The sequence below is a fragment of the Pundamilia nyererei genome, unplaced genomic scaffold (genome assembly GCF_000239375.1).
Source record: "Pundamilia nyererei isolate P.nyererei 1_Seehausen unplaced genomic scaffold, PunNye1.0 scaffold00170, whole genome shotgun sequence".
NCBI lineage: Eukaryota > Metazoa > Chordata > Actinopteri > Cichliformes > Cichlidae > Pundamilia > Pundamilia nyererei.
In genome coordinates, this window is record NW_005187571.1 from 351,288 (window position 1) to 364,223 (window position 12,936).

Here is a 12,936-nt window from a genome sequence, read left to right on the forward strand (position 1 = left end):
AACTTTACAATATGTTACAAGGTGGTTGCACTTTTTCTCCTCGTTCTCTATTCCTGTTGCGATACACACACAAGTTTTAAGTGTTACTGTTTCCATCTCAACAAAAATATAAGTGCCCCCTCCAGTTAGGTTAAGCCTGGTCTAAGTGGGTGATAAATGCAATCCATTTTGGCCACAAGTCCTTAAACTTATCTTGCTGTAGTTTTAAAGAAAAGGACAGTCGTTCCATTATGTAGGTGTCATAAAGGATTTTTAACCAATTTTCAATTTGTGGTGCATCAGGCTGTGGCGGCTTCAGCGAGTAGTACTCTCATTAAGTATTTGTCTTCTTTAGTTTGAGTGTTCCCGTGTGAATCGAAACCTTATCACAGTGGAGCGGTTTGCGCATTCCAGTGATCCCAGGAGCTATGCTGTAGGGTCTCCCAGGGCAAATTGGTCCTGGATGAGAGAACAGAGAAAGATTGATTCTGAAAACCCCCATGATGACAAAAAAAGGGTCCGGTTTACCTATCCTGGGGCCAGGCTCGGGTTAGGGGAATGACATGAACCCAGATAAGTAGTAGCTTCATGAAATAGCTACACTGTCTTGGCATCAAATGGAGTTGTGGTCCTAAATACTGATTCTAAATATTTGTGGATTTTTCTCCACAATGACTTCAGTTCTGGACATTTTCAAAACTAATGGTAATGGTTTGTTCCTCATGATCCGCGTACAGTGCATAGAATAAAGCACTATATGAATATGAATGTATGGCGGAGTGGTCGTAAGAGCACAATAATATAAATGTGTTTAGTTGCGAGTTGATTCCAAGTAGCGCAGGCTATTTTCTTTCCATCAACCATACCTGTAACATACCCACATCTAAAAGGACTTTTACAGTCATATACAAAATACCAATAGGAGGCACAGTTGGTCCTCTGTGGCAAAATATACAGCTCTCTGTCTCGGTTTTTTATACGAGCATGTGTTATTAAGGTCAATGTCGTTTTCTTCCCGTGATTCCTGTGTTTTTCTTTATTAAAGTCTTCTTCAGTTTCTCTCAAATCCAATTCAAGTCCAGTTATCATTTATTATAAGTCCCCTGTGATGTATAATAAATGGTATCAATATATAGAAAAAAATTGCCTGTGTACCCCAAGATTCCTGGAAATTTAAAATCTATTGCTATTGTTTCCACATCCACACAAATAAGAATTCATGGGCATCATTTGTCCTTGTTGGCATATTTGGGATGCCCTATATTTATGCCTGTGGCACTGTACGTCCCAGACAAGGACTCCAGTTTCCTCCCAGTACACCCTGTCCTCTGTCAGTGCACTGTAACATCTTCCTTTTAATAAGATGGAGAGAAAAAAGGTTTGATTGGCCATAACTGACATCAGCCCACACACCACCTACTTCATTAGGAGATTCAATCTGCCTTGATAGCCAAACAGCAGGAACACAAACAGTCCAGGTAAAATAATTTGTACACAGGTGTACCAGTGTCAGACACCCCCAGACATGTGTTTGTGCTTTGATTCGTAAACACAAACGAGCAGCAATGCTGTCTCACGTGGCTCGCTTAGTGGCTGGAAAGAACCTGCATTGCTGTGTGTGGAGAGGTACAGATTGGATCCTCGGAGCAGCCAGTGTGTGTTTTCATTCCTGGTGTCCTTGAATAAAGTCCTAAATCCAGTTCATTACTAGTATATTGTTGAGGATGAAAACGCAGATTCCATAGGTTATTTTAAACTTCACACGCAAAAGCCAGTTTTTAGGTTTAAGATAAAAAGCCAATGTTAGAAAAATCACAGTAGGCCACCGTCACAGGATCAGAGGAGGACAAGCTTCATGTGTGCTCTCTTCCGAACCTGCGAGCTGGCCTCATGCCTGGCACGGCCGGTGCCTAAACTGCTCATTTAGAGCTCATTTCAGAGCTGGGATTCCTCCTTCCTGCTTTCAGCTCCTGCTCTGTGCTTTTATGTCTCTCCCTCTGCCTATCAGTTTCTCTTTTATCTGGATTCTATCTCTTTCTGTTTTATCTCCATCTCTCTTTGTCTCTGCAGCTTACCCTTTATTATGCTTCCTTATCTAACCATGTCATCTGACACTTCTCCTCTGTTTTCAGCCTCAGTGTGTTTTCATCCATGTTCTCTTTCTACCTCTCTGGTTTTTCCTCTCTCCATCCCTCTCTCCTGGTCTGTCAGCCTCCCCCCCTCCTCTCTCTCTCTCTGTTCTGATTTCTGTTCTCTCCAACTTGCTCCTCTACACTCTGTGACATTGCCAGAGCGCACACACATTCACATTCACACTCGCACACAGTTGCACGCAGACACTCCCTGGCTGAGATTAGCTGGCCTATTTGAGCTGTGCAGCATTGCTCTTAGGGATTGTGTACGATTGTGCATGCGACATGTATGGTGTATGTTTGTGTGTGCGCACATGCTCATGGGAATGTGTGCGTGTCTGCATGTGTGACAGAGAGCGCCGCTAGAAGTGTGAAATAGAGGATTTGAGGCAGCTGTATTTGTCATGGGGCTGTGGATTTAAAGCTGAAATCCATAACTTTCCGCACGTTCAAACTACAGCAGAGATGACGGAGTATCTAGTGTCGTATTTGTGAAGTTATTTCACCTCTTTGTTATTGGTGTGCAGAAAAAAAATGTTATCAATCAACCAGGCAGAGCAATCTAAAGTTCTAATACTGAGGAGACACCACCAGCCAGGATGGGTGTGCTGAAGGAAACTGAACACACACATATACACACACAATCTTTTAAACAATGGTACTCACGCATTTTGGGTTTTCGACTGTGAGATGGAGTCGGAGGGTTATAATGCGCAGTGCATGAGACTGTAGGTATTTACACATTTGAATTTTTGAGATTTTCTGTCAATTTGCACAAATCATACTCATCAAGACTCTGACCCCTGTCTCATCTCTCTGTCTCACACATACACTTTGGTCGCCTGCTGTGGCAGTGGACTGATACCATGATACTTGTGTGGCACTTTTGAGAGGCGAACTTGTTCTGATGCCGCAGAGAGATGAGACCTTTATTTTTACTGCACACTATGTCATACATGAGCCGCTGACAACAGATCTTTTGGTTTTCTCTGCATCTACTGTGACATTCTGCCATGTGACTGAGGCTGCTCCTGTCTCCTCCCTCAGGTGATGTCATCGTCTACATTAATGACATTTGCGTGCTTGGCACGACGCACGCCGATGTGGTCAAACTTTTCCAGTCTGTACCGATCGGTCAGAGCGTGACCCTCGTGCTCTGTCGAGGGTATCCCCTGCCCTTCGACCCCGAGGACCCAAGCGGTGCGGCCAGCGCTTCCCTGACGCCCATTGGGCTGGAGCACCGCCCGCTGGTGGTGAATGGTCGCGGCAGCTATGACCCGTACCTGGAGTACCTGTCGCTGAGCTCCCAGCTTCCTGGTCAGGCTCTGGCCCAGGCCGGAGCTTCCCATCCCGGAGACACACATCTGGACGGCTCATCCCTGCCGCCCACCACGCCCGGCTCGGCATCGGCGCTCACACCTCACAATGACAACGTGTCAATGGCCTCTTCTGGGACTGGGGCTGTTGCCGGGGCAACAGCACAAGGGGCAGAGCTGCTAACAGTTACCATGGTGAAAGGAGCAGAAGGATTTGGGTTCACCATCGCCGACAGTCCTACCGGTCAGCGAGTTAAACAGGTGAAGTGTCCCAACGCCGCCTCCTCAATCAGTGAACGACTTCAGACCTGTTTAATATTTTAATTGTAATTTTTATTCAGCTTTTCAGGAATTAAATGTGTTCTTTCAAGTGCAAACTCTCCGCAGTCGGCTAAAATAGTCGAGCTGACTTACAAATTAAACTTGAAGTAGAGTTACGACAGCAGGTCAGAGAAAATTTAATTTGGTCAACACAACGTGGTAGAAAGAGATCGAGATAAGAAGAACAAAGTGAGCTCACCCTGTGTTGGGTTTGCTATCTACTAATGTGGTACGAATCAAGTCTCCGGAAGGTGTGGAGCAAAAAGGGGGAAAATTCCCACCCTGCATACTTAAATACCTGGAAAGAAGGAACAGATATAAATTAGAGTCGCTGATTGGGAATGTGACAGATGCTAATCCTCATCCCAGTTGTATGTGTACAATAAAACATCTGCACCACAATATACATCTGTCTCCACCAACATGACAGCATCTGTGCTTTTCCCCTTTTGTTTTAAGAATTTCTTAGTCTTCTTGAATCGAAGTAGCTCAGATGGCTGTTCCTATAAATCTTTAAACAGTACAACATGTGCGGTGAAGATTTTAGAATTTAGGTCCCACTGTGGGCAATTGCAGCTTTCCACTGTAACCCATTTTTATTGATTGTGGTTTACAAAAGCAGTTTTATGTTTGAGATTGGAAGGTACCATGAAGCCAAGTGTAGTAACGGTGGATGATGATGTGGTGCAGGTGCTAGACGCGGGCTCACAGGGAGCATCGGGGCTGGTAGAAGGAGACCTGATCCTGGAGGTAAACCAGCAGTCAGTGGCTGCAGCTGGACATGGACGAGTGGTGGAGATGCTCAAAGAGTGTCCTGTGGGAGCAGAAGCAACACTCCTCATACAGAGAGGAGGAACAGGTGAGAGAGACAACATTTACCTTGTTTCTTTTGACTGTTTCTCACTACAAACACACTCTTTCTGCAAAAACAAATCTAAATAAAAAAAGCTTGTAAATGGCACCGAATTAAAATCTTCCCAAATAGAACAGAACAGTAAGTGAAAGTTAAACTCAGTTTGATTCATATAGTGTCAAATAACAATAGTAATTTCAAATGTTTTATTAGAAAATAATGTGAATATTGTTCAGAGTAAAATTAAAGTCACTCTTAGACTTTGCACAAAGGTTTTATTCTCAATTCAGGAAAGAAGTTGTAATGTCAGTGTAATGTAGGACAAGCTACTATCAGGTAAATATTGGGAAAAGGTATTAAAGAAACCTTTTTGTTGTTGGGATGAAATAATGAACAACTCTGACATAATAATGAATATGTCAAATTCAGTTATGTCTTTCAAAAGAGATAATGTACAAAACTATTTGGCTACATGGGTACAGGTGTAAATAACTTTTACACTTTTTTTGTTCTTGTTGTTTTATTTTTCCTTTTTCCTCCATTTTGGATACTAGGAAAGCTGTAATGAGTAATGTATGCCGGGCAGATTTCTCTGCCCAGTCTTAATAAAAATAAACTTACTGAACTAACAAGTCACTTAATATAATATTAGAGTATAAAATAGTAAATTTTATAAAGATAACCCTTTTAACAGAAGGAATCCTCGGCCAGCACCAGGGTCAGGGAGGTGCAGCCATCTGCCACAACGGCTTGGATTTAAGGGAAAAAGAGGCAGCACACGGAGAGAACACAATAAAACATGAATTGCAGGGGAGAGAAGACACAAAGTTAATGAAATGCAGTCGTGCCATATAAATGCATAAGAGGCCACCCTGCTGCATTTAGCTAACAGATACTCGCCGAACTAGAAGCTGTAAATGAATGGGGAGTGGAAAAGAGGGGCGTGGACGAGCCTCTTCTTCTTCATGGGAGCTCCTCAAGCAGCCTGAGACTTGCACAACTGCTATGAGATTTATCAAAAGGATTTTTTTAAAACTCTAATCTAAAATCTAGAGAAAGTGTCTGTCTCTTGAATTTACTCTGGACCGAATCAGTTGATGAGTTTGTAAACTGGTAGTATTTTCCCTGTGATTTGGTCTCTTTTCACACAGAAGAAAATCCAGATGAATTTAAAGTGAGCCAAAATGCGTCATTACAAATCACATGAGAATGTTCAGTCCGCTCATTGGCCAGATGTGTCTGGGAGCAGAAGCAACAAAATAAATATATAAATAATATAGGAAGAAGGAGCTCTGTTTTGGACTATCGGAGAACATGGAGAATTTATGTTGATTTCCCAGCTAGTTGCTTGCCCGTACAGACCTTTGCACATCTATTGAACATTCCCGCATTGAAAATACAAAGCATAAGTGGCTACAGAAAGTTTTTTAGCTCAAACTTGCAATGTACCCCAGGTAGTTGGTTGTGATCACATTAGCACCATAAACAAACTGCACTGGAGTTCACCATCTCCTCCAAAGAGCCTCAGTGTGGCCGTTTATTATGTTCACACCTGAACAAACAAAGGGAAAAAATGAATGAGAGTTCAGTTTAAACGGAACAAACACTGCAGATGTGAAAGCACCCTTAAACTGGGAATTTTGCCACTGGAAATGTTCTACCTCTGATCCTGCTTTTGGAAACTTTGGGAACCACCTATCCATCAATTTTCTTAACCACCCATTCATTTTAGGATTGCCAGCGGCTGGCACCTGTTCCATCTGAACCCGAACCAGAGCTGGATTACAACCGGGTTAGGTCGCCAGTCCGTCATAAGGTGCAAACACAGAAGTCCATGGGTAGTTTTGACTCACATGCTTGTCTTTGGACTGTAGTAATAAAAACAGGAAGACTGAGCCAAGACTGACCAAAAACCATCGTTGTGTGAGGCAGCAGAGCTAACCACTGCACCACTGTGATTACTGTTTTTAGCCAGAATGATCAAATTGGTTATAGTGAAAGTCCAGCAAGTTTCTCCTCTTTTAATGCCCTCTTTAATCTCTTTAAGTTTGCAGTGGTGACAAAAACGATTTCACTCCAATTAATGCAGAATCACATGTGATATTTTGTTACTGTTCATAACTTAGAAGAATAATTAAAGAAGAGTCCAGTGCAAGAGCAGCTTCCCGCTAAATGTAAGCTGGTTTCTGGCTTTGACGTGCACAAACATCGTTTTGCTTTGCATCGTCACCTCCAGCTGCAGCTTTGCAATAGAGAAGTCAAGTAGAGTTGACAGTGAGCACTGAAAGAGCTAAAGAGATTTTGATTATGATGATTTCGAGACCTGTTCTATTTTTAAACTCGTTCAAGTAACACGGCCTATTTATTCGGATTTTATTCAGGTCTTAAGATGAGATTTTATTTTTGGAATAATAAATACTTTAGAAGCTGGAAGAATAATTTTGTCTGGTGCAAATTATCTGTTGGCAAGGGGGGGGGGAATGTCATAAAAAGTGAAACAATTCAAATGTATTTCACATTGTGTCGGTTAAGAAAATGAAACTTTAATATCCACCGTGGGGAAATTTGATCAATGCAGGTACAAATGGCTGCAGGACAGATTATTAGAAATGATATAACCTAAGGATGCAATGAACAATATGTTGTTTAGTGTATTTCATATGCGGTGACTCATCCAGTGAATACACATCAATATTACAGATCAGGAAAAAAGTGTCAGCAGATGTCACACTAAGTGTTTTGTGCATCGCACCATGTGTTCTCAGCGGTTTCCAAGTGCAGCTTTATCACCAACATGTCATCGATGTTTTCCAGTGAAACAGAACAGAGAGGCATGAGGGGGATTTGACATGGAGGGAGTTTTAAGATACAGCACATCAAATGTAAAATGAAGTGGGGAGTTGGGATGAGAGGCGGCGTTAAACTCACCGTCAGGTGTAGCGCGACTCTCTGTGCACAGATGGCACCGGCACTGTTGTGGGGAAAGCAGTTTCATTCCCACTGAGGCCACTCATCTTCAGAACAAATGCAGTTATTTTACTGCAATGTGCTTTGGACAGAAATTACTGGAGAGTGTCATCTAGCTGGCAAACAGGATGAACTGGATGGTGTGATGCTGTTTGGCTGAATATACTGACTGTGCTCACACGGGCTGCAAAACCACATTTTTACCGTTTTGCTGAATACAAATCTAGTTTGATGTTATGTTAGGTGAAGGAAAGCGGGACAAAAAGAGAATATATGGAGTCTTATTACTGGCTGTGATCTGTTTTCCTGTCCATTGCAAAACTTCCATTGCTTTCTCACAATGGCACAGGCTTTTATCCTATTAAACAAGCATTTAAATCTGACTTATTAGACTGTTGGCTCTTTGTATTTTGACAAATTTCGGGGCTAGTGAGGTTCCACAATACCTGGAATGAGCTGCTGTTTTCCACATATAATGCTCCTGTACATGTTCAGTGAAGGGAGAAGACAATCGCACACCCTTGGTGTGAGAAAATAAATCAAAATGGAGTTATAAAGGCGGCGAGAAAGGGGGCTGAGGAGAATTTCATGGTGTTGAAGCTTGAAGTATAGATTCTTGCAGTTCTGCCAGGACTGCATGGAGTGTGGCTATTTTCCCACTTTTTGTAGTTCCTGTATGTTTAGCCACCTGCAAGGAAATAAAATTGCACAGTGGAAGCTGCATTTGTTGACACGTACTCTTGCTCTGATTCTCTCGGAGGTGTTCAGGTCACAGGTCAGCATTTGACTTGATAATTCCCCCCGGGCTGCCTATACCATTTGCCTGAAACACACACACACACACTAAACTACACAGCAGTTAAATATGGAGCACTGTTGCTCATGAAAGTGAAGAACAACAAAAGTCATCTTCTGTTGTTTAGCCGTTTAAAGAGAAAACCTCATGAGCTCATTGTGTTTTGAATGAGGCGTGCAGCATCTTTGAAGTTCACATTTTAATGCTTGTTTTTGTCATTATGTCTGTAGTTTCTCCAGAGATAATTTGCCAGGAGTTCAGAGTTAATATGCTTTGTTTCTGAGATGATATCAAAACAATAATGAGGAATTATGGCGATGCCCTCGTTTGCATCACCCTTTTCGCGAATTGTATTTAATTAGGAATGAAGTCAATCAGTCTCCTATGCGTCTAAGGTTTAATTAATTGAAGTGTGGCACGAATTATGATTGCAGACCTGACAAGCCATCAAAGACATTAGTTCTTAGCGATCCTGATACATCAGACTGTCTGATGTAAGTGCTGCTGGGCGGTTTGCTGATTTTCATGCAGGTCCTGATTGCTTTGAATACATTATTGGCAATAATTGGAGATCTATAAGGATGATGTCTGTATGAAATGAGTACAAATGACTAAAGTGCTTTCAGCACGAACACAGAATACACCAGGGTATGCCGCTGCATGTGTGGATGTATATGTGAGCCACTCAGATCAAATGCTGCGATGCTCCCCGTGGCGGCCCAACCGTGCAGAGCCAACATCTGCCACCTGGAGGTCAGCCGTTGCAAAAACACTGCTTCAGATACAACATTTATGCACACGCTAATGCAGAGTCACATGTAGATACACAGTTGCAAAGTATATCTTTCTGAATAGATATCCCTCTAGATGCTAGGCTGAATGTGGCAGATTACCCCCCCCCCCCAAAAGATGCCATCTCCTCACAAACTCACCAGTTTCTGTCAAACAACTCAAGACAACAACCCCACAGGGGCTATCAGCCTGACACACCAGGAAGCTCTCCGGCTCTCTCTGTGCCTCTCTCTTCTCTGCAGGGTGAAAGAGGGGACAAGGTCCTTTACAGTGACTCAGTTGTGCAAAATGTCAGGAATGTTTAAACATGTTTGAGTTCTCAGATGAAGAATTTTTGTGCAGAGCATCAGTGAGATTTAGGCTGACCACATGATTTTAGATGTGTGACTGAGTGCATTAGAGCCCTCTGTAACGGAGACACAGTGCTAGACTTCCTCTGCATGTATGACTGTGTGTGTTGTGTGTGTGTGTGTTGTCTGACTGCTTGACTGTAGCGTGGGCACACTGCCAGAGCTGCACGGAGCTCTGGTCATGTTCACAGCTCCGTCCCCTGACATCCCAGTTTGAAGCAGAGCCAACCACAGACCAGAGACATGTTGCAGCACCAATGAGGATGCATACTGAGGCTGGAAAGAAAAAGGTGTCGGGCTGCACAAGCCAATCAGGCTAATCTGAAGGCCATCCAGAACTCAGCAGGCTAGTCTGTGATACTAGCCTGCCAGACTGTTTGACCACTGACTTGTGAGAGAGACCATGTGAAGCCTCCTAAAAGTCATTCATTTGTAATTCATCAGCATGCATACGAGTGCGCCACACATGCTGGTGAATTATATTAGCATTTAAATGTGCTTAAATGTGTCTGTAAGGATGATGGTTCTCTGTAATATGAGTGGACAATTGCCTTGTAGCTCATTTCCTTCAGTGGGTCATTAAGGAAAGTTTTCTGAAAAGGACTTATTAGAAGTTCTTAAAGGCTTCCCTTAAGGCCCGTATTCCCTGCAGAACGTGGTTATTAGTCCCAGCCTCCCAAAGAGCCCTCCCTCCGCCGCCGCCACTGTGTAGCACCATGGATGGCGCTCATCAGTGTTTATGGGAGCGTTTTAATTCTATTTCCCTCTTCCACACTCTCAGATACAGCTAGGATGGATGACATTTGGTTTTGAAATGGAAAATATTTCCAGGTTGCAAAGATGCTTTTAACTGGGCAAATGGGGGAGGCAGGATTCAAAGTGGGGGAAAAAGTGAAAGGAAATGAATTTAAATTTTCATTTTCACTTCATACTGACATGCAGTGATTTGTCGTATTTAGTTGTCCTCGACTCTCTCGCGCTCTCTGATTTATTTTTATTTTGTTTTAATTGAAAGCTCTGCCGTTCTGTTTGTTGGTACATGTTCTGGGCTTCATCTCACAAATCTAAAAAGCAGTGAGACAGTAATTATTTATGGTTACATTTGACTGTTATCATAGTGATATTGTCATTGCATCCTATTCCATTTGTTGTTAAGGAGCACGACCAGAATTATTGAAACCATGTGCGATGAATTTGAAATTTTGTTGCCTTTTTTAAACGGTCTCTTCGAGAATGAGGACCACGTCTGTGACTACTGGCAGTCAGTTGCTGGCTTCAAAGTGACTTAGGTGTGTCAAGATCGCGGCAATAAGAGTCAGTCTTTTATCACTTTGCAGTTTAATGGGGTTGAGTTGGAAATTACATGCAATCTGTTTGTGAATATACGGCATTTTACTGCAATAAATCAATGAACAACTGCTAATCTCTGGCTGTCTACATGCAAAGAAATTCATGTTAAAAAAAAGAAACTCACATTAACTGCTTACATTCAGCATCAAGCCAGAGCCTCATGGATCTGAAACAGAAATTCAACTCTTCCACAAATACTGACGTAGTTGCTGCAGGACTGCACTTTGGCACTTTGACGGTAATGCTTGATATATAAGCAACCAGACTAAATATAAATATAACCAGAAACCAGCTGTTGCAGAGAGACATGTTGCAGACAAGTTGCGTTCACTGGTGTAGACTGACTTAGATGTGTTGGCAATCTGTCTGCATTTATAAATGATGGCAATTATTTGCAAACCTTCACCAATCTGTCTGAGAGTGACTGCAGTCAGTCAGCAGTTATTTGGGGACAGGTTGCTTCCCACCTGTGTAATCGCTTTGCGATTGACATGGTCACCACGATTGCTTGCAGCCGGTTGCTGAATGTAAAAAATATTCAGTGGAGTGACCATCAAACACCATTTCCCCCACCCCCAGTCACAAGGAGGCTGCTGTCCTATTTTTGCTCTGATGTGACTGAGCCATTACTGAAAAATGGCAGTGCCACCATATGGTGATGAATACTGCAAAATGTTTTGGCTCATATCTTGGGAATTGTGAGATGTGCAGGAAAAAAACTTTTGTGTGTGTGGATTTAGTTTAATGCACTGAGGAGACTTGTTTATTGGCTACATTTCCGCCAACCATCATCAGACTCATCACGTCTAGGGGGCACTACAGTAGTGTAAACAGGTTTTGTTTTTTTGTTGTTGTTGTTTTTAAATCAGCCCTAGTGAAGTAGTCACATAATCAGGATCCCTTCACATTCTCCTGCGTGCTGTCAGATGCAAAAACACCTGTAATTCTCAGTTACCCAACAGGTTGAAAGCTGCTTCAAGCAAGCTGCATCAGGGTTCTCCAGCAACTGCACATTTTTGTTCCATAAATACAGCATATTCCACCCGGCGCTCCCTGACATTTCTCAGAAAATCTTAGAAACTGTCAGATATTAAGCACGCTTGGATTCTCAAAAGAATACTTTCCAAGCGCCCACATCAGATGGAGGATTTTTTGTTTATGCATTTCTATCCTCAAGTGTAAAGATTCAGTCTAAATGTTTGTACAAGGCAGCTACTGTACATTTTCTCCATGTATAAATGTATGTATTTGGGTCTTAGCAGCATAAATGTTCTGTATGTCTTTGACTCAGAGGAGTCACAGGGGAGCTGTGGCGATGAGATTGTTGTTGTGATGTAGAGCTCTCCGTGCTTCCTGCGCGCGGATAATACACAACTTTCACAGCAAATAGTGTGTGTTTGCGGGTTCGTGTGGAGGGGCGGGGGCCTGTGCTTTCGCCTGCAGCTAATGATGTAATTATGCTGAAAACAAACGCAACAACCAAACCCGTTTAAGAAGAGTTACACAAACAAAGTCAAAACAGAGAAATATGAAAACAGCAAACTGCGGATTTTTGTCACTCATTAAGGGAAGATTTCTGATTTTTATCTCATCAGCAGAAAGGCTTGTTCTCAGATCTTCGTCGTTTTGTTTTTTCCCGTGTAGTTGTGTTTCGTCGATTCTTCTGTTTTTCCTTAAAAATGGAACAGATTATTTGAGTTTGTTCTGTGTTAACTTTGTTTTTCTTCCTCAGGCCACATCTCTCCATGGAAGGCCTCCAAACAGGTACGGGGATTGAACTAAATGTGTTTCTGGCTGTGTGTTAGGGATCAGCACTGGTTGCAGAGACTGTGTTACCTCAGAGGTGTTTGGCTTTTACTTTATTGTAAAAAGAGACATCCTCCCCTGAGCTGCTTATTACTTTGATCACTTCAGAAGGTACATCGCACCAGCTGGGGGGGAAAAAAAAACCCTCTTCAGGTTGATTTTTAGACTACCTGTTGCTGGCCGAACAATCTGTTCTCCTTTACATTAAACAGCACATTCGGATGTGGTGATTGTCACCGCATTTAAGTTTGAAATATGATTGTTAATTTAAATT

General features: G+C 42.5%; 1 protein-coding gene across 6 annotated transcripts in view; it reads left to right on the forward strand.

Annotated features, from left to right (window-relative positions):
- Positions 1-12,936, forward strand: part of magi2b (membrane associated guanylate kinase, WW and PDZ domain containing 2b) — a 90,745-nt gene that overhangs the window by 66,129 nt on the left and 11,680 nt on the right. For all 6 annotated transcript variants that reach the window (XM_005745935.1, XM_005745936.1, XM_005745937.1 and 3 more), the window contains 3 exons: positions 3,159-3,688; positions 4,439-4,607; positions 12,589-12,620. In XM_005745935.1, coding sequence (XP_005745992.1) covers positions 3,159-3,688; positions 4,439-4,607; positions 12,589-12,620 — 731 coding nt within the window. The remainder of the gene's footprint in view (positions 1-3,158; positions 3,689-4,438; positions 4,608-12,588; positions 12,621-12,936) is intronic.